A 22,500-nucleotide genomic window follows, 5' to 3' on the forward strand; every position below is an offset into this window, starting at 1 on the left:
TGTATTGTTTTGTACACCAATATGGCTTCCAAGTCACGTGAGTGAAAACCACCTATAAAATGGTAGCCATCAACAGAACAGGCATAAAAGCTACTTTACAAGTTTTGAAACACACCTGAGTTATTGTTATTACACTTTAATTTTTGACACGATTGTGTACCATTGGCTTGGGGATGAAGAACAAGAAGAAAGATTCAAATGATCCTCCAACTTACAAGGACAATTTAAGGACGGTGCCTGTTATTGCGCATACGTTCTGCACATCTCTAGCTACTCGGATTTCCTCTCGGTGCTTACTAATACAGGGATATCTGCGCGGTTTAAAAATATCTGGAGAAAGTAGATCTTTAATAGTAAGTACTCTTGGTATCCAAAAAGAAAATTGGGGATAACCATGAATTTTTGAGAGCTAATTAAGCTTCAATTTGAGAAAGAACACCATACATTGCTTTGTATTTTAAAGCTGTTTACAAATATTATTCATAAATAATCTTTGAAAATGCGTGGTTACCCCCAATTTTCTTTTTGGATTTCAATAACACTAGTTAAGATCTACGTTTCCTGCATAGTCGTAAACCAGGGCAAAAATATCTTTGAATTAGTAGGCACCGTCCTTAAGCAACTGTCTCTGACTTATAGACACCTGGGTTTCAATCCCATTGAAGCCGTATGACATAAAAATGTCCTAAGAGAAATAAAAAACAATGCCTATGAAGAATTTTGGGGGTAAAAGAGGTGTATCTTATGGGATTTGGGCAAGTAGTGAATGTAACTGGGAGGATCAGTTCAATCTTTTGTCTATAACACACACTTCAAATAAACATTCCTTTCATTAACAAGACGAAAGCTAATATTTGATGATGCCATTTGGGAAACCTATTTCCCATTTCGAAACAGGGTTGGACCCGATATGTGATCTGGTCCAAAATTTTCCATGAATTTGAAGCCAAATCTGATTTTCTCAACTCCATTTGCAGATGGATCCCAAATTGAGTTAATTATGTTGACTAACTGTTGAACATTATAAGTGGGTGGTATGCCATTTGACCTTAAGGGATATATTCAGCAATTTGCAAAAGGGTTGCATTGAAATATTGAAGGTCAAAAATGAACAATGAGCAAAAATTTTGCTTCTCTGTTTTTTTTTAACATGAGGCCTAGAAGAATGGTTGTTCACATCTGATGTTAACATTTAAGCTACTGTACAATATCACCAGTTTCTCTTAGGACTTACAATGGTCCCAAGAGAAAACAACTTATTCAAAATTTGGGAGGATAAAAAAAGAGTATTATGGTATTTTCCACCTCAGCCAATTGTAAGTTTGTGGCTTTAAAATAATAATTTATAGTCTCTTCATTTCTGTAAAACCACTCCATTAAGCCTACAACAAACAACAGTTCATAAAGGTAAACATTCTACTTGAACAGCTAAGCCAGTTAAAGCCATAGTCATGTGAACATTGCAGATGTTTATCCAACGGTTGACTGTACTAGAACTTCATCTTTTAAAATATTATAAATTGCAAGAGGGTCTCTTTCTTGCTACGAACCTAACACAGATCATTAATGTGCATTTTTTGGGTGGGGGGGGGGGGGGGGGAAAATTAGTTTTTAGTGCAATAATTCTCATGGAAAACAATCCCAGGCCAGTTCAGTTCCCTCTGTTTACACTAAATTTTGAAAAACAAGTTCAGTGCACCATGTTATAACAGCCCAAGTTGGACTGATAAAAGATACAAAACATTACCTCAAGACTCTAAGGAATATAACAAAGATTTTGGGTTTTTTTCCACAAAGCCTCAATGTAATGCTTTTGTTCAATACAACTTTCGTAAATATCAAAACCAGGCAACTGCATTGTCCTCAAGAAGACTTAATGCAACACTGGTCAAGATGAACCAGGCAGACGTCTATGTCTACATCCATACCGGAGGATGGACCTTCCTAGGTATATACATTTTTTTAGTTCTCTATAAATCATTGCTTATGGTGTTTGTTTCTCTTGTTGTTGTTGTTCATGATGGGTCTCTTGTTGTTGTTGTTGTTGTTGTTGTTGTTGTTGAGTTTCATCATGTGCTGCTTCTTGTTTCTGCTGTTCTCCTTCTGTGTGATCTTTCACTGTCTTTACAACCTGTTGTCAATTAATCAATGAAAATATTAATTACAGAATCGATACTACATGTACGTATTTACATGTAAGTTAACAATCTACTCAACAACAGTCTTCACATTTTATTACTGAAAGCTTCTTAAAGTTTAAACCTATCACCTCCTAAGAGTGAGACTTCATACAGTCTGTAAATTTTACTCATCTTTCCATGTTACAATCCAGAAAACATAACAAAAACGATAAAACAGCCCAGCTGTAAAACCTTTACAGTCCCTCCCCAGAGCAAAATCTTTATCCATTTCAAGTTGGCATGACAAGCCAAAAATGTCAGTATACAAGGAGCCTACAATTTTATCAAAAACACTTGCAAAAACCCTTGCACAATTCTACAGATGTGCAATGTACCTGCTCTACTGATGTTTTAACATTTCTGGCAGCATCTGCTGCTGCCTGGTGTTTCATCTCCTCCTCTTTCAGCTGTTTCTCAAATTCTGCTAATTCTTCATCAGTGTAACCAGGCTCCTCTTCAACAGTTTTCCAGCCTTCATCTTTTTCAAACTCATCACCTCTACTGGCCTTCATAAACTCCTCAAGTGACACAAATCCATCTTTGTCTTTGTCAATCTGAGAGAAAATATAATAATAGAGAATATAAAATATAATAGTAGAGAATTTAATAAAATTCCTAAATTTGAAATGTAAAATAGTGAAAACTACCCAAGCAGTTGCAAAAAGCCTTTACCTGTGTATCACCTCAAAAAACCCTTCTGCTCAATAATAAAATTAATTATGTGCACTTAAAAGTCTAAAACTAACTCTTTCGTTTGCTTTTACCCCTCTCCTTCAAAGTTGCTGTTTTAAAGCCTCCCAAAAAGTGGATAAACTATTTGTTATTTGATCAAAATGTACAACCATGTAAGGAAGAGGAGTGGGTCAAATATCAGGTTGATGTCAGACTGCATTACATTGAGATAGTTCTTTGAAAACAAATTTGTGAAGTCAAGCCAGTATCTAACCCATTTCCCTTCACTGCTTAGTCATAGATCAAACTATGATGACTTTTCCCGTCCTTCAAAGCAAATAGAAAAGTGAGTTTTTGATTAAAAAAAAAAGTTGTAAAAGCAAAATATATTTGGTAGCAGAGTGGAAAAGTTTTTGACATGATAGGAACGTTTACCCTTTTCCTGTACATGTATCAAGGGGCATTTGCCATTGTTAAATAATTATTTACCAAGGTTACTCCAAACCTTTGCAGGCTACTTTTGCCAAAAATATGACAAATGACCAGCTCCCACAAATGACCAGCTCCCAACGTCAGTGGCTTCATAGCTCAGTTGGTTAGAGCGTCGCAACGGAATCGCGAGGTCACGGGTTCAAACCCCGTTGAAGTCCTGAATTTTTCAGGCTTCTCTACGCAATTGTAAAAATTGCGTCCATAACTGCAAAGATCATAGCTTTACTTGATTTCATATCCGCAGTTCATATATGATTCATTTCATATACCATTCATCATTGATTCATTCCTCACGGGACCATTAGAGCCCACAAATGACCAGCTCCCAACGTCAGTGGCTTCATAGCTCAGTTGGTTAGAGCTTCGCACCGGAATTGCGAGGTCACGGGTTCAAACCCCGTTGAAGTCCTGAATTTTTCAGGCTTCTCAACGCAATTGTAAAAATTGCGTTCATAACTGGGAAGATCATAGCTTTACTTGATTATTTACATTAACTTGGCATTAACTTGTCCTGTGGCAGGGAAGAGGAAAACGGAATGCGCCAATCTCCAAGATGATATCACAAACTGCTTAGCATTCCAGTTTTGTAACTTTCCAAGCACTTTGTGATGTCACTTCAGGAAAAGACAAATCTTCGGGTTGCGGATAAAAAATGTAATGATTGCTGGTTTTGTGAAGCCTGAAGGTAATATTGGCAAATTAAGCTTGCTTTTGGCAAAATTTTTCTGTCCTCTTAAACTTAAGCATGTAACATGACATGTCTGTCAGCAGTTACCAAAAATAAAACAAGAACAATAAAACCTGAGCTACAGAGTTGAATTCACCTCTGACATAACATGTTCTCGCATTCTTGCAATCTCCTCATCTTTTTCCCTTGGATCAAAATCTTCATCTTTTTCATCATATAGCTTGTCAACCTAAAAAGGAACAAATGGTCAACCTTCAAAGAACACAACAAGACCCTTGGCTCCCTTTAATGTTGGTTTTCGATGATAGTGGCCTGGAGTAAACACCACACTCCTGATTAAACTCAACATCAGAGGTGAAAAGGGGGAGAGCTACATGTTTTCAAGCTAAAATGTGAATTACCCACTACTACATCGAGGCACATTTATGACTGGAATTCTAAATACAGTCGAAGCTCTCACAGCGACCACTCTTGTAAGCTACCAGCTCTAGTTACGACCACTAATGTAAACCCCATTTTAAATGTCACTTAACACACTGACTCCCAGGGGTTCCCCATTGATGAGTAAAATCATCTGGCGTTAGACAGAGTAAAATACTAAGTCTGGCCGGTTTAGGCCGGTTTGAACGTCAAAGGGTTAGTGGGGACATTAAACTCTAATTGAAAGCTCTCTTTAAGCGACCGCAACCACCTTTGGGATTACCCAACTGGACTTTCCCATTGCTTTTAAGCTCTCATAAGCGACCACTGAAAGAGTCGCGTCGATGTACATGTATATCAACACTCAAATAAAAACAAAACTCACAGCGCTCATAATTGCTGACAAAGATCTTGTACAACCCCCCTGTATAGTTGAAAATTTTGCTTATGAGAGACCATTCGTTCTAGTTGCGACCACTTTTTCGAATTCACTAGATGGTAGCTTATGAGAGCTTTAACTGTAAATGACAAATATACTCAACATTAAATGAATAATCTAAGGTTCTGCAGACCAGTCAGCCAAACAGTATTATTATTATTGACACTTCTCTTCCATGGCTAAGAAACCAACTTAGTTTACAACCAAGCAACAATTTTTAACACAGTAAACATGTAAATTTGTGGAGAGCAATTTGAAGGCAAATAAAGAGACATACAATATTGTGCAAAAGGAAAATTTGCTTGAAAGACATGGGACACATGGAAAATTCCTTTGAAGTCGACGTGATGTTTCATTCGTTTCCAAAAGGACTTCCATTAGGAAACAATCACTAAGAGAATGCATTGGGACTACATTAATATTGCATCCAAATTCTAGATGCTTCTCAAGAGACTCTTCATACACAACTTGTCAGATTACTGTACACTGTATGTGAAGATTTCAGAAGAGATAGATGTGCTGTCACTTACTTCCTTCACAAACAAAGCCTCTAATTCTGAAGTGTCTAAGTAGTCATCGCCATTTGTATCTGGTAAATAAAAGTGAACGAAATATTGCAAATCATGCTAAAACAAAACCCATTATTAATTTGCCTAATGACAAGTTTTTGCAGTTGTACTGAAAGAGATGTTACAGTGTATATCTTATTGTAGGAAATTAACACTCGTGTCAATTAATGTATTGGAAATTAATGTGATGTGATGGGAATTTTGCTTCCCAATAATTAACAATTATTTGCTGAAGGAGAAGTGATTATCGGTGAATATTCACTGATAATCACTGAGCCTGAGGAGAATAATTGTTTTAGTATAAATACACAGGTGATTATTTCAAAAAAGAGAAAAAAAAAACATTTCAACGCGAAATCATCTTCACTTACAGTGGCAAAACGACTCCTTGCAGCCATTTTGCCTGTCGAGGTGATTATCACCTGATAATCCGAGATAGCGAGCCAATGAGAGCATGCGATTTTGTATAGTCACCTGTGTATTTATACTAAAGGAGATTAATGCAAAAGAGGAGGTAGAACTTAAAATGTGGGAAATTAACACGTCTGGTACACCTCCCAAAAAAGAATTTGTTGGGAACATGAAAAAAATGTGAAAGATTGATGTGAAATAAAGTTTGCCAATAAAATCTATTGTTTGGATAGGTGACAAGAATCTCTGGAGTGTGTCAAAGATTTGGGGGAAAAATACATGTAACGGTAACTAAGGTCTTGGAAATTAACGCACTTCTTAATATTATTAACAGTGCGGAAATTAACATTAACAGAACATGACTTAAATTAATGCAAATTTGAAAAATGAAGCTTCAATTTCCTACAGTAAGGTATGCTAACTAACCCCGGTAAATGAAATGGTCCCATCAGTTTAACTTATCCGAGTGCTAGAGCATCTGAACTAGTAATCAGAAGCTTGCGGGTTTTACTCCTGCAAAGGAGAACTATAAATAAATCTCTCAATTGCTGTACATTATTACTTTTGTTGATTTGAAGTAACAATGAGCAATTTTCAAATGACTGTTGCCAAGTACCTGTAATCATGCAATTGCATTAGTGATTGGTTTAAAAATCTCACACCGATGAAAAGGAAAACCAATTGCAACTTGCATACACAATTTTTCCCGTGCTCTGAGCAAGTTACATGGAATTGCTACGAAGTTGGATTGGTTCATGGCACTGTTTGCACCTGCTGCGACTGGTCGAAGTGATTACTTTGGTATTTGTTTTACGACACTCAACTGAAAACTGCTCTATAACCAAAAGCAAGTAGGAACATGTAATATATTTAATTTCATTATGGAAACACTAAATTAACCTACGAAAGTTCAATTTTTCACCATGAACAACACATTAAGTTGATTTTCTTCTTTTAAACAATAAATTTAAGTTCTATTCTCTTTCGCTTCGCTCAGCCGAATAGAAAACATTTCTATTATAAGTAATAACGCAAAGACAACAGTTAGTGGAGGGAGCCGCCAGCAATTATCGAGGTTATTACAAAATTCTGAATAGTGTTAAATACAAGAGTCGTGATAAATAGTAGAAAATACAATACAGTGAAAATAAACGTATGATAAACAATCAAGAAAATAACAAAATAAGTGGAATGAAAAATAGCCTCGAGTAAACTGGTCGGCGTCAAGTGGTGTGATATTAACAAGGAGTGGTTTATAAAGGGCCTGATTGCCCCCCTATGGGAGTAGCTAACAATACAAGCTCATTAACAACTAAAAGAAATACATATTGCATGAGATTGGCAGAGTCAAGGCAAGAAAAAAAAAAACAAAAAAAAAGAGTCAAGACAAGAAGATGGACCACCTAGTATCTTGTACAATCTAAAAGAATGAACCTTGTACTTTTTAAAAGGTTGCCTTCCCCTTTTAAAGGATTTCAAAAACTTTCAAAGGTGCCTTTTATTATAGTGGCTGTTCAAGAAGTTTTTACAGGTGAAAATCAAATTAGCCAATTGTTAGATTTTATTTTCTTGTTGTTTGTTGCAAAGTAACTCATCATTCACCAATATCTGTAATAATAACACACTTTTCTGAAATACAGAAATGGGTCTATCAACTGATTTGATGTGGTGATTGGTCCTGCATCAAAGCATTACCCCTTGGGTGCAAGGAACAGAGGCCTAACACTTATGATGTCAGCTTTTCAACTTATTTACGGTGGTCAATTTACAATACTTTTCCATTAAAAACTCAATAAATATTGATAAACCAATTCCTGTGCTCCACTTTCACAGCAGTTTCTTTAGAAACAAAACCCCAAAGTTAAACATTTTGAATTCTTTACTTCTTTTTGCCTTCTTTGTGTGGCAACAAAAAAACACAAATGTAAAATTTAGGTAATACCATAGATGCTCTAATTAGCTTCCTCTCCCTTATAGCGGTTGCTAAGTCGCAGTTTTGTTAGGGCTATTCTGTATTGTGTATTGGTGACCTGATGTAGGTAGTCTTCACATTTGTAATTGTCTATTGTTTTGAATAACCGGTACGTTCTCATTTTGTTGCTTTGGTTAGCACCTTTTCTGGTGTCATTATTTATTTCACTTAGCCATCTTTGTAGCTCGATATCCTTGAGTAGTTGCCCGATAATGTTTACAATTCCTATGTCTACATAGTGTGCTTTCATCCAGAGGTCTCCTAATCCTATCTGTTCCAATGAGCCTTTGATTTTTTTGCTCCAGAAAGCCTTATTTTCCTTCCATTTAATGTCATTGTATGCTATTTGGGATAATTTGTATTCATTTTTGGTTAAGGTTAACCAGAACTTAAAGTTCCTACATTGAGCATCAATTGACATTGGGAACCGTCCTGTTTCAGCCCTGCACGCATTGTTGTTGCAGTATTTGTTACCGGTAACTGCCAGCAACCACTCTAGGAATTTATTTTGAACTAATTCTGCTGGGTCCTTTTCTAGTTTCCCATTGCAATCAATCCCCCACACTTCACTTGCATAAAAGAGTATGGGAGATATCACATAGCCTCAAGTTCATAATAAGCCCCCTCCTGAGGAAAACAGAGATCTTGAGAACATGGCCAAGTTGCAAATTGAATCTGACCATGAGGATGATAAACTTGATGCTGAATTATAATTGCAGAAACTTGTTTAAAGTCTGAGGGCTTTGGACAAGTGTCAGTCTTGCACACTTGCCTAGTGGTCTAAAAATGATCCTAAGCAAAACGTAGAACTGTATTTGAACGAGAGCATGTGTCAAGTTTCGGTTATAAATAGCCAAAGACAAGCCTACTATACTATATACAGTATACATGTACTGTACTGGTACTGTAAACGAAATTTATTAAAGCTGGGTGAGATTTTAGAAGACTGCCCCTCTCTAATAAGCTCTCCTCCCTTGTACGAGCCCCAAAATTAAATAAGCCCCCCCCCCATATTAGAGCATTTACCAGTACGGTATTTATCTTACCGTGAAGTTTGAAAAATGTTCTTGGATCAAAGTCCTTTGCATCAAGGCCATCAGTTTCTTCCCAGACTTGTTCCAGTTGAGCTTTACTTCCCTGTAAAATCAAACATCACCATTTATCAAGGAAGTCAAGACACTGTTTTGCTTTCTTGGAAATCTTCGTCTCTAATATGGCACACGTACAAACATATTCATCTCAGCAGACAGCAAAACAATATTTTCTTGCATAAAACATTCACATCATAGTGCACATATCTTTCTGTTTTGTAAAGTTGTCAATCTAAAAAATTTTGAAATTTTGGATTGGGGTTTTGGAATGCACCCCGTATTGAGTGCAGCCTGTACAGTACCTTCAAACTTTTGAATTAAAAGCTCAAGATTTTCATTTCCATGTTACAGAGGTGCCAACCTCTGGAGATCAAAAATCTGGAAAATTTTTCCATCGAGGGTCACTGTACTCATTCAGGAGGAAGTAGACATTCCTTGACGGTATGGAGTCATTCAAAATCCACCATTTTATCAATGTGCACCAGCAAATGCGCATGCCAACATTGCAAGAAATTATGCGAAGTAGGGTTGCACAATGGAAAACCAGGGAATCACCTTAATTAAGCCTTGATTTCACAAATGATACTGGCACCTGTTTTGGAATTTTCCCATTTAATTGTCTGTCATTACTAACTGGATCAGGGAGAAAATGATGTTAAAGACTCACTAGTTTAGGGATGCAAATGAAGGGTTGGGCTATAGCTATAGGTGTTGTTTTCTCCTAAACCTCTTCCCTCACACATATCCCCTCACACTTTTGCAACGCATACCAAACCTAGTCCCCCCCCCCCCCCTTCCCCCACTTCCAATCATACTCCATGGCCCCTGCTGAATTAATATGAAGCATGTGTCGAAGCATGGGAGTTTGCGGGTTTCAGACTTTTAAACTAGTGTTTACACATACATTACACTACATAATTTTACACACTGAAATTTTAAGCTAGTGAGTAAAATGACATCACTTTCTCTAGAGCCAACCCTCTGAGGTCCAATCAGTCAGTTTTGAATACGAGTAATAGCAGACGATGAAATCCAAAACTTACACTCAAAGTAAACAGCCCTTGGATAAAAATCAAAGCTCAAAATTAGGTGAGTCAGGTGTTAAGAAAACATACTTTCAAAATCTAAAGAATTGACCATTCCAGCTTATTGACATTCCTGAAAAAACTTACTGGATGATGAATATTTTTGGATGCATTGAGATGCTTCTGTTGTAGTTGCTCAAATCTCAGTTCTTCTTCTTTTCGTGCTTTTTCATCCAGCTCATTTAGATGTTCCTTTCTTTTATGTTCTTTTTCCATTTCATGTTTTTTAAATTCTTCCCTACGTTCCTTGTCTTGCTTATCCATTTCCTCATGATGCTATAAAAGCAGAGAAAAGGAATATATTCTGTACTCAGGATAATTACATAGCTGACGATTGAAAATTCTCTGTGCTGATTGGTTGCCGTTGAGGTGATTATTACGTGATAATCACCTTAGCGGTTTTTCAAAACGCCCGCCAACCATTCTGTCAAGGCGACAGAAGAAATTAATTGTATTAAAGAAAATGCATAATTTTCAAATAATCACGTATAAATTATGCTAAAACAATTATTGACCTCAGGTTCAGTGAATATTGGCGAATACCCTTGATTTTCCTTTGGTTTTTCGGAGTCTCAGGAAATCAAAATTCACTGTTTTCCTTAAGGCCACCTCACACGATAAGGAAAGCGAGCCAAGCGAAATGCCTTGTGAAGCGGGTTGCTCAGCTGGTTCCTCAAGTGTGAGGGGAAATTTTGGAGAGAAATTTGCCTCACATGGCCATGAGGATAAAATCTCACATGTTGGATATTTTTGGTCTCAAAAGGTAAATTCCTTATGGTGTGCGACCATTGTGAGAATCGAACTGAGCTTGGTCAATCAAGCATCCAATCATGAAAATAAATGGCATTCTGATGTGACTTCAGTGGCATCAGAGTTTCTTTTTCCAATGCCATCTTGAACCACTGAAGTCACGTGAGAATGTCATGTATTTTAATTGGATGCTCGATTGTCCAAGCTCAGTTCGAAGGATGGCCCCACACTGTAAGGAATTTTCCTCACGAGGCCAAAAATATCCAACATGTTTGATTTTATCCTCACAGCCTCGCGAGGCAAATTTTCTCAACAAAATTTCCCCGCACATGTGAAGAACGGCTGAGCAAACCGCCTTCCGATGCAGTTTGCTCAGCTCTTCCCTCACTGTGTGCGAAGGGCTTTAGGGCTAAGTATCTCGATCCGCTCGGTCCCATCCGCTCCTGAGTCCGTGTATCTTGATTCTTCTTGATTGTCGTTATGCTCGGGTCTTATGAGTACAACAACCCTTAACCGCTCGGAAGTAATAAAATAAACTCGTTTTTCCATGCGACCCGCTGCTTCAGTAAATATTGACCTCATTATTCAAACTTCATTTGGTTGATCCCCAAATGACGAAAAATTATAAGCTAATGTTTCGAAATGAAAGCAATATACCTTCCACAGAAGTTTCTTGAAGTCTTCGGGTCCAAAGAAATTGGGATTTTCATCATCAAATAAGGGGTTCCAATATTCGCGCTCCTTGAGTCCGTTTAAGTGATCGTTCATTTGGCGCCGAATCATTCTTTGCCTTTCAACTTCTTGTCGCTTCAGTTCATCTAACTTGGTTCTGACATCGTGTTTCACGAGGTCTAAATCTTCGGCCACTTTACCAGTTCTTAACTCATCTTCAGAAGCATTGAGTAATTTTTTCACATAGTCATCGTCATTTTCTAAAATTTCAATAACCTGCTTCAGGTATCTAGCATATTCTGGATCGCCTTTTCCCTCGTCCGTTTTGCTGTCTGATTTCTTGTCTTTCCGAACTGGAGGCGCAACACAAAGGACAGCCAATCCTACCAGGAAAACACATACCAAGGCTGGCTTTTGCCACATTTTAAGACAAATTCGCCAATAGTAAAAACTCTGATACTTCGTGTTTCTTATAAAAGCAGATCAAGGTTATTCTGAAGCGATTTTGTGACTTATATGTAGATCCCACATCAAGAGGAAATTCTGAAACGTGGCACAATGACCAGCTGAGTGTGTTGTCACATGGCCAGAACAGTTATCAGCCCCAGTGCCTGTGTACAGCGGCCCGCTCTTCCAAATAGTACGCGCGCTATGATTGGCTAAATTAGTAGGTTATGTCAACAGCACGGCCCGCTTCGGCCTGCTATTAAAATTTGAAATTTTCTCTAACGAGAACATGGAAGCAACTATTTCCAAAATCCACGCTTTATTTTTTCGGATTTTGATGCGGCAATCTTTGTGGCAGTTTAACCTTCCTCTTGACTTCAACTAGTTTCCTTTCCCGCGCGTCTGATTACCTCTGATATACTCTCTGATATTTAAATATCGTGCTAATCTTGTTTTCTCGGTCCGTTCTGAAAGTTACTGATCCTCGTTTTTTGCCGTTGACTTATGGCACGCGCGCTTCGCGATTGGGCCACAAATCAGCGGAAAAAAACGTGGTCCGTAACTTACAGTACGCATGTGCACCTCGAACTCGGTTAGTAAGAGATATGGACCAAATGAGAGAAGAAGGACCCATATCTGGCGTACGCGGCAGAGTGAAGTCATTCGTATTCCTTAAATCATAATTGCTCTTGTTTCCGTCTAAAAGATTTAGTTGGGACAGTGTGACTCTTCACTTTGCCCTTCATTCTAACGGCGTGATTTTCCTGAGCCTATGTGCCGCCAACGAACTCGTGATCCCAAATACCATCTTTCAACAAAAGGATTCCCTGAAGACAACCTGGATGCATCCCAGATCACGCCACTGGCACATATTGTAAAGTAAAGGGATCTGGCGGATATTCATCTCACTCGCGCAGTACGCTCATCCACCACCTGGTCTGATCATCGCTTAGTCAGATTGAAATCCTCCCTTCGCATTCCAACTAAGGCCCGCCACAAACCACCATCTAAGACAAAACTTTCTGTCTACCGCTTTACGGCGCTGAAGCGTAGATAGTATATCGACGGCATGTAAAACAACTAGATAGTTTCCATATGCGCTGTTTACGGAGGATTGCCGGTATATCTTGGCAGGATCGCATATCGAACACCGAAGTGCTGTCTCGCTGCCATATGCGCGGAATTGAGGCCTACTTCATGGAAGTCCGACTTTGGTGGGCAGGGCATGTTGTGCGGATGGGTGAGGAGAGGCTACCACGTGCTCTGTTGTACAGCGAACTGTCTGAAGGCACACGCCCTTTTGGCGCTCCCAAGAAGCGTTTTAAGGATCAACTGAAGAAGTCACAGGCCGCAAATGCGGCAAATCGGACTTTGAAACCCTTGCCAGGAACAAAACTAAGTCGAGGACAGCGGTCAAGTGGCCAAGTTTGAGGAGTGCCGAATAGAAGAACTCAAAGAACATAGTCGCTGCTGCGAGGAACGAATGTCAGCGTCTGGATGCTATATATCCCTGTGATAGAAGTCCAAAAGTCTGTGGATCCGCAATTGGACTTGTGAGCCATCGCAGAGCTCATGACCACAAAGGGGACTGACAGTATTGCTTCAAACGTGCGTCTGTCCTTTAATAGATCATAGGCAAGAACCAATCAAAATCCGTGAATAACTTGGGTTATTATATAACATCTCATATCCAACGCGCGCTGGTGGTATAATTGTTAATTATTAAATTCTCAACCTCGGATAATGCATTTCGCGTGCTCTGATTGGTTCACTCAATCTCGGTTATCAACTCATATACCTTGGTTTGACCTTATATGGTAAATGATTGCGTTAAGCGTTGCTAAACTAAAAATGTTTTCGCCGGAAAGCGAAATTTCTCTTTGAATAAAACCAAAAAGGAAAAAAAAAATTTGTGGAAAGTTTGGATCAATTCTGACGTTTAGAAGTACGCGAAAAGGCAAGAAATGTTTTTGTGATGAGCCTGCGTCTGTCTGACAACAAGGTATTACACAACATCGCATCAGTTCTCATCAAGTTTTTTTCGATTTCGCTCGGATTTGCTCGCTTTTTCCGCTCGTATTTCGTACTTCCACATTTTTGGAGTTGAAGGAATTTAATAAAACAATTATTCCATTCGCGCTTGTTGGATATGAGACTGGTTATAGCCAACTCGGCGCTACGCGCCTCGTTGGCTATTTACCATCTCATACCCAACGCGCGCTTATGGAATAATTATTAATTATTCGATTAAGAAAATATGGTATCCGATGAGAGAAATGACGTCATAGTACGTCCATGCGTTCAACTCTTCATGTAAGCAAATGCGCGAAATGTCGCACTGCTGGAACCCTCGCTTTTTGGCGGGAAGTTGTATAGCCTGCGAGCAAGCTCTCCGTTGGGGTCTCGCGCGAGATTCTCGGGCGCAAGCTGTGAAGCGCTTCACAGCTTGCGCCCGAGAATCTCGCGCGAGACCCCAACGGAGAGCTTGCTCGCAGGCTACACTGCTGGAACCCTCGCTTTTTGGCGGGAAGTTGTACGGACAGCGTACTGCACACTGCGTTGAAGTAAAGAAGCAAAAATTTTGAAAAAAACAAAACAAAAAAATAAGTTAAATATTTTTTAAATATGTCGTAAAACGTGGAAAGAGGAAAAACAGTGACAAAGAAACAGTAAGCAGGCGACGAGTAAGTGATGCTCAACGTTAAAGAGAGCGACAGAGAGCACGAGAAAACCGGCGAATAAGGCCAAAGTGTCTGTGAGCCCAAAAATATTGCAATTACATCTTTGAAGTGAAATGTTCTCTACCAAACATTGTTTAAGTGGACCCATCACGTGAATTTAGTTAGCTGTTGAGGTTCCTTAAAGAACAAGTTCGCATTTAGCGACCATCGTTACATGCGCCTTGCAGCCGCAAGATGGCAGGATTCCATCTTCCGAGGACAAAAATCTTGAAATTTTTTAAACTTTCCGCATTGATTTTTTGTTCATTTTTGGACAATGAGGAGATTATTGTAAGTAAAATCTAAGATCCAAGATCGTTAAATCCAAGCAAAGCTATAGCAATGGCCATCTGTCCTATCATTGTTCATTCTAGTACTTAGCGCGCGCGCTCGATGCATGACGTGACATGTGAAATTGCGTGCGCAGTAAGGATGCGCAGTAGTAATGGGCGCGATCGCCAGCTTATCGTCACAGTCATGAATTTTACAGTATTTATTAATAGAGGATTTCGATGTCGGATTTCGAACTTCACCAGGAACAAAATTACCAAAGTATTCTCTCTTACTCACTAGCGCACTTATAAGCGCAGTGTTGGCCTCATTTCCAAAAATGCACCCGAATGTTGTCGCTGTTAATTGGTCGCAAATGTACAAATAGAAGGGAAAAAAAACAGCCATTAGTGGTACCTCTGGATTTTTGCCAGTCGTCGTACCATGACGATGAAGCCGGTTGAGACTTCGACCCGCGCATCTCTTATATCAGCCCGAGTAGTGTCACTTATTACCTATCAGATATACCATGCCCCGACACGCCTTCCTGTTCTCGAAAAGGCAGTGAGTGACGATTCACCGCCCATTCTAACCAATTCTTTCCCAAAGGGAGAAAGCATTCGTACAAAGGCTAAATAACAGGATACATCAAGTGAAGCTATGATCCTCGCAGTTATGAACCGGCAATTTTTGCAATTGCGTAGAGGAGCCTGAACATTTCAGGACTTTAATGGGGTTTGAACCCGTGACCTCGCGATACCGGTGCGGGTTCCGTGCGGACCTCGATACCGGTGCGACGCTCTAAGACCTCTAACCAACTGAGCTCCACGGACGTTGGGAGCTGGTCATTTGTGGATTCTTATGTTCCCGTGATGAATGACTCAACGGATGAAATGATATGTGAAATGGATCTCCGGCATCGCGAGGTCACGGGTTCAAACCCAATTGAAAACCTGAATTTTTCAAGCTTCTCTACGCAAGTGCAAAAATTGCGTTTATACCTGCGAGGATCATAGCTTCACCTGATTTCATATCCGCAGTTTAATATATGATCAATTTCACATATCATTTCATTCCTTAACAAGATAAAGTTAAGTACATCTATAACAGAGCGCAAAGGAGGAAACTTAGAGGAAGTTATTTCAATCCCGGAGTACAGGAAGCAATTGAGTTGAAAACTACCACCTTTGGTAATGGTAATGGCTTTTATTATATCTCTCAGATAGTACGCGTGCTATGATTGGATAATTTAGGGGGCCGTGCTGTAGAATACGGCCCGCTAATTTTCAGATTTCGGTAAAACATTCTCCAGCAAGTTTTTCACGTAGTTTCCGTTACATAAACTTGTAAAACTGTTAGAATCTTGCAAGCAGCTATTTTAACAGCCAAGCAGATTTTGCTTTTCGGATTCTGACATGGCAATCTTTGTGGCATTTGAACCTTCCGCTTGACTTCAACTAGTTTCCTTGCCCGCGCACGGCTGATTACCACAGAGATAGAAATAAACATCTTATTAACCTCGTTTTCTCGGTCCGTAAATTACTGTAAATTATGGACCCTTGGATTTATGGCCCAAGCGCAAAGCTCTTCAAAGACAGTACAGCCCTCGAACTCGGTTAGGGTTAGGGTTTAGAAGTTAGGGTTAGGACCTATTGTTTATGGTCCTTATCCGAGAAGATTTGAAAGTCTGACAATTTTCAGATGAAATTACAACGGCAGAACTTTCTGCTCAATTATTTGTTGGTCCGACCGAGGTTTGAGCCCTCGATCTCAGGCACGAAAGTCGTATGCTAAACCAACTTTGGGCCAATTTCTTGTACGCAGAGGACACCATTCATCCTTCATCATTAAAAATAGAATAGATTTGGATAGAACAACTCATGTCTGAATAGGTCTGGCCTGTCCAGATCAAGAAAAAAATACCTTCAACTTCAATTATTGCCTGGTGTTGCTATTGGAGTTCACTTCTGAGTATCTGAGAAGAATATTGATTGCGGTCAAGTCAAATTTGTCCTGTCCTAGTGAAGGCGGCTGACGAGGCCGATTCGAGACAGGCAGGTCCTTCCACAGCGGATTAAGGGAACTGTATGATCAAGGGTAGGCACTGTTTGAATGTGCCGCCGGTTTTTCTGACTCGGCCCTTTTCCTCTAGAGTTGCACGGGAATTACCTTCGAAGGAACTGATGGCTTGATGGATTGCAAGGAGCCAAGCACTTCTGTCAGCAGTCTTAACAGTCTATCGCAAGGAACCACACCCCAGTCTGGTGTAGCCTTCCCAAAGGTCACTGGAACTACTTGATGGCGACACTGGGTGAAAGGTAAAAGTCGGAGAAAGCGGGCTGGTGAAGAACTTCAAGACCGAAAAGGCCAGCAGACTCTGCAAGACATGTTGTTAAACTTTGCAAAGTCATTCCAGTGTGTGTAACGACTGAGGTGAGCACCATCAGCAAACAAGAGCTCGCGAATTAGCTTCTCTACGGTTTTAGTATGTGCCTGGGTCCAGTTGTTCAAACACCGATTAGAGCGGTTTTTAATTGAGCGTCGTAAAACAAATACTAATTACTTCGATCAATAACAGCAAGTGCAAACAACGCAATGAACCAATCCGTAGCAATTCCATGTAACCAGGGCGCTTTTTCCGCTCTTATGTAACTTGCTCCAAGCGAGGGAAAAATTACGTGTGCAAATCGTGATTGCGCGATTGGCTTTGGCTCTCCTTCTCATTATTTGATAAAATGGCGCTGGATTTTTAAACCAATCACTACTCGTGTAATTACTTTCCACAGTTATTTGAAAAGCGCTCTAAATACCAATCCAAGTCTGAATTTCGTCCTTCAAAAAGCCTTAAAATCGTAATTTTATGCTGAAGGAAAGCAAAATTTTGTGTGAAAGCTGAGGACTAAAATTCCTGTGGAAAGTTTTTTTTTAATAAAAAATAAACTGCTGTATAAGTTCCCAGTAATCTACGATTAGTTTAATCGGCCATTCAACAACTGGGAATCTATCATGGCCTGTTTTATCATCATCACAGGAAATAGCGCAGGGGTGAGAACCCTCCCTTCTTTTTCATAATTACCAATGCTGAAAGGCTCGGAGAGGTCGTTTTCGAGTCTGACTTGGCTCTCGTCCAGCAGCATGACCATAGTGAGGAACTTTGGAAAGCAACAAAAAGGGTCCAAGAATTGTTCACAACAATCCTTTCCCGCTCAATGTGTCAAAGGCTTTGCACAGGAAAACGGAGGTGATGTGACTGTAAGGAATATTTTTTGTGTATTTAATTCATTTCCTGGTGAATGATCTCTTTAAAATTTTCCGTACGAATTACCACTTTACTTGACGGTTTCAGGCCTTCAGCACGGTTGAAATCTAAAACTCAATACTCAACACTCGAAGCGATCCGACAATCGATTAAAACTCAGCTAATTTATGTCAAATCTATTTATAACACATAGACCCCCCGTTGTTGACGTCATTTCTCCTGAAGCTGTCTGAAGGCAAATTTTCTTTCGGGCAAATGAAGCCGAAATTACTATTTTGGGAGCAAGGATTGATAGCTATCCAAGGAGAAGTACACATAGCAAAAAACACGTGATTTCCATCTTGGCCTCTCCAACCGCCTCTCCATTCGGATATTTATTATTGATTGTCATTTAATTTTCTGATGTCGTTTTCGTCTTCTTTAACACGGTAAAGCCCTCGCAGGGTGAGTCCAAATTTTCTCAGGTCGAACCTCGGGTCCTTTCCAGGTTTCCTGCCTTTTTCCCGGGCAGCTCTTTCTAGTCTCCTTCGCAGCCGTTTTTTGCGATGTCACTCAACAATCCCACCAAAGGAAGGCTGCTCACATTCGCGCCACACCGGGAATCACATTCTCGTCATCAGAGCCTCGGATCGACCCAAGGCTCTGGGGAACCCTGAAACAAAGTGTCCTCTCATTGGTTTTCCTGAAGAACAATCAAAAGCGTCTCTAATTGGTGCATTCATGTTAGCACGAGCAGTGAGCAGGCTCCGTAAGGTTCAAATAGCCAATTTTTGGCTATAAGAATCCTACGGCGCAGGTTCTCCTACAGAGAGTTTTCCAGAGCTCTTCTCTCCCTCCGTCAAGAGAAGAGCTCTGGGGTCGAGATTGCGGGAATCAGTGTTCCAAAAATGCAGATATTTGCTGAAAGGAAGCGGCGAAGGAAACATATACCTCCCTGCATCACGGGTATATACCACATATGCCTTGCGGGCACTACTACATAATTACTGGGTTGCCTTATAAGGCAAACCCAGTCGAGGTCTGCGTTTAGTTTGTTTTTTTTCTTTTTTTTCTTTTTTTTCTTTTTTTTTTTTTCCGTGTCGGTAAAAGTCTTGCCTGTCACTCCCCTGGTAAGTGGTGTCTTTGTGGATAGAGCCTTCTGCGCGTATTTTCGTAGGATCGAGAGGGTAGTGGAACTGCGTAGATTTCTCTGGTGGACACAGTAGAATCATTAACTTAGCCTGCAATGGCGTCGAAAGTCATGCAACGCGAATGGCGTTTTAGTGGATCCTTAAACAAAATATACCCTTATGGAGCTCAATAATGGAAAGTCAGTTGGATAAACTAGGCATGAATCTCAAAAGCGACGAGTACTGGACTTCGACAACAATCTATCGCCCGTCGAGACGAAATCAAAGTGAGCAGTATTTACCTGAAGTACAAGGTAATTTGACACAATTGAGTTTGTTGTCTTCACGCACGCAATGAAATAGGAAGAGGTTTTCGCCTCTAAGAGCAAATATGTTGTTTGTTTCAATAAAACTTTCGCTGGAAAAGGATTCTGTGGTATTTTCTGCCTTTGTGAATTATAATATCATGTTGTGTATTGAATTTTCGAGCTTAAGGTTGAAATGTGATATGCGAGAAGTTTTTTAGTTTTGCTCTGTAAGCGGGAAGGGTTCACAGGCCTGTTGAAAGCGTGCTCGAGTTTCAACAAAATGAGCCCCAAAATCAGTGAAAACTTGTGACGCAGATGAATAATAAAGTAGCTGCTATTTCCAAAATGATGGAATTACCTGGTGATAATAACGTCGTACGCGTCTTGGAGGGTAAATTTTGACTTTGCATAAACAAGAGTTGGGCGATTGTGATCTTTGTTTTGACTTCGCTCATTTCATTGTCAAACTTTATAACACTTGACAGAAAAAGAAACTTTTTAAAAACCCGGTATCTTGCCATCATTTGACACAGATGCTTCACTGTTTGACGAGTAAACATGCAGCGGTAACGTAATCACGGCGCCCGCTGAATTCCGGCCATGTCACTTTTCGATTTTGCAATTTACTTGAACGTAGCAAAAATCTCCCAAAATGTTTGTCGCTGATCGTAACTTTTTATATTCTATATTCACGGTTCAAAATTAATGTTGTTTTGATGTCGTAAATATTTTATTCTCGATCGACCGTCCGGGAAACTTCCTTCTGCTCTTTCTGAAAACTGTGTATCAATAGTTATTTGCTTTTTCATCAATATTTGTTTTGCATAAAGCAAGCTAACAAGATCTGTACCTTGCTGAGTTCGCATTTGTTAGAGTTAATAGTATTTTCGGTCCGATGCTTCTGTTTTAAGACGGGTACATTGTTTCGGTCTCCCATCCAAACACTAACCCCACCCGGCAGGGCTTAACTTCAGTGAACTTTAGTATTAGAAAGCCTTCAGATGCTCAGAGGGCACACTTGTGGTAAAAAGAAGTTGTGAGGGAACTTGAAAATTATCAACATGTCAGCCCAGAAGCCAATGTTTCTCGCTTCTCTTTTATTTGTTATTCTTCAGAGACTGGAATGCTGTATTTCAATGTGCCTTCTGATTTTCTGTAGCACGTACCACAGGCAACCCAGTGTATGCTTCACAGAAGCATCTCGTTATTTTCATCAATCAACCTGCGTGATGTCACGCAACGCTCCCCCAAAGAGACACAAGCGCTGTCAATTCTGTTTAATTCGAGTGCGTGCATGTGTTTGTTTTGAATAATGCGTGGGAGAAACAACTGATGCGCGCTCAAGGTGGCGCGTGGGATCACATGTGCACGGGCACGTTAAAATTGCACCACTTATCCGATTGGCTGTTGCAAGGACATGAATTGGAGACAGCGCAGGTGCTTACCATTTAGCCAAAAAATCCGGAAATTTCGGTTTCAGGTCAAATGGAAAGGCAATTTTCCGGAAAATCTTTTCGGAAATTGTGGACTACCTCCAGAGGTAGTCCTCTTTTTCCGTTCGGAACGGAATTCGCGAAATGCTCTTACCATTTGCGAGAACCTTCCGTTTCCAGGCCCTTTTTCACAAGATCGAGTAAAATATGCGGGATGGAATGCTGTGAAGTAAATGGTAAGCGCCATTCTCATCCGGTTGGTCATTAAATTCGGAAAATCGCTCACCTTTATGCAACGATCATTCCATCTGGATTATTTGGCTAAATGGTAAGCACCCCGCGTCACCCACGTCTTGTTCCCTCAAAATTTCGTGAAAATTACGTGACGGGTGGCTTACATCATGCCTAAAAAAAAATAAAAGAAAAACAAACTTTTAAAAGCTAACAATTCTTGAACAAGTGCGTAGGCTTAAACAGTGTATATCAGTGCTACAAACCCACAAATGGTCAACTTTGCGTGCATTGGAGCGTTTTGCTTCGTTGATTTTGGCGTGGGTGACGCGCTGTCTAGTCGCTTCTGTTGCAAGGGGTGTAGATTTGTTTACCCTTGCTAGCAAGTTCGATCCTCAAGAGGATGAATATCTTAACATTAACGATCACGTCATTTAGATAACTCAGTCCCTGACATCTTTTACTTTTACTTTTACAACGACACCAACTCCACCAAATCCATTTTCGTCTACGTTTTGCAGCAGGTGACCTATTGAACAAATATATAAAAGTTTGGTTTTATCAACGGAAAGCGAATCGCTCTGACGAAGGGCTAACGCTCGAAACGCCAGCTTTTAGAATCTCTGGTGGCCAATTTACATTATCAACTCCGTTGATAAAAAAAAAATTTTTGTATACTACTTCCCCAACCCCCTTCAAATATATAAAAGATTGCGTGACAAATCTGCCAAATATTTTCTCGTTTTAGCCAATCGGATTATCCCTCTGGGATTGAACCGGAATAAATATCTTCTCGAAGGTGTGTACTTCACTTTTAGTTTGGTTGGACGAACATCGAAGTACTTATCTGCTCGCGGGTTAATTCCTACTCGAAGACATGTCTGGTTTGAGGAAAGCTAAGAAATATGATTGGAAAGACAGCAATTTGGCTTTGTTTGGCTCTGATTTAGAGAAAAATGTAAGAAATAGGGAGCCAGAAGTGGTTGAAGAGGCTGTGCATTTTTTAATTGTGTTGGAATTTATTGTTGTTTGCGCACAGCTGTCGTTTGTTCACTTGTCTTGAATGTTTAAAAACAGGTGAAAAAAGAATCGGCCAAAACAGAGAAGGCTTGGGAAGGCGCTGGACAAGAACCTGGCTTGAAAATTTGGAGAATTGTTAAATTTAAAGTAAGTTGAGTTTTCACGCAAATGTTTGAGCATTAGTTTGTCTTAATTAAGGCTTGATGTTGGTTTTGAAAGTATTAATCCAACATTAACAAGTCATTTTGGATATCAATATCTG

At 39.8% G+C, this 22,500-nt stretch overlaps 2 protein-coding genes, 1 long non-coding RNA gene and 1 other non-coding gene across 4 annotated transcripts in view; 2 read left to right on the forward strand and 2 right to left on the reverse strand.

The window, feature by feature from the left end:
- Positions 1–1,590: 1,590 nt before the first annotated feature.
- On the reverse strand, positions 1,591–12,013 carry LOC137970951 (nucleobindin-2-like). The gene is made up of 7 exons (XM_068817627.1): positions 11,427–12,013; positions 10,107–10,295; positions 8,890–8,980; positions 5,422–5,480; positions 4,169–4,261; positions 2,516–2,734; positions 1,591–2,131 (listed from the first exon to the last, which is right to left on the reverse strand). The coding sequence occupies exons 1-7, from the start codon at positions 11,862–11,864 to the stop codon at positions 1,985–1,987; spliced, it is 1,236 nt and encodes a 411-aa protein (XP_068673728.1). The 5' UTR covers positions 11,865–12,013; the 3' UTR covers positions 1,591–1,984.
- Trnas-gga (transfer RNA serine (anticodon GGA)) lies at positions 3,681–3,753 on the forward strand. Its single transcript has one exon. It is a non-coding gene; the product is annotated as a tRNA-Ser (tRNA).
- Positions 12,014–17,982: 5,969 nt separating the features above from the next.
- On the reverse strand, positions 17,983–21,816 carry LOC137969643 (uncharacterized). The gene is made up of 3 exons (XR_011116705.1): positions 21,485–21,816; positions 21,274–21,392; positions 17,983–18,789 (listed from the first exon to the last, which is right to left on the reverse strand). It is a non-coding gene; the product is annotated as an uncharacterized lncRNA (long non-coding RNA).
- A 198-nt stretch (positions 21,817–22,014) lies between these two features.
- The window catches only part of LOC137969642 (gelsolin-like protein 2), a 23,215-nt gene continuing 22,729 nt past the window's right edge, over positions 22,015–22,500 (forward strand). The window contains exons 1-2 of the mRNA XM_068815966.1: positions 22,015–22,176; positions 22,296–22,385. Of these exons, the coding sequence (XP_068672067.1) occupies positions 22,096–22,176; positions 22,296–22,385 (171 nt within the window). The 5' untranslated portion in view covers positions 22,015–22,095. The remainder of the gene's footprint in view (positions 22,177–22,295; positions 22,386–22,500) is intronic.

Source organism: Montipora foliosa, chromosome 9 (assembly GCF_036669935.1).
Source record: "Montipora foliosa isolate CH-2021 chromosome 9, ASM3666993v2, whole genome shotgun sequence".
NCBI classification, from domain to species: Eukaryota; Metazoa; Cnidaria; class Anthozoa; order Scleractinia; family Acroporidae; genus Montipora; species Montipora foliosa.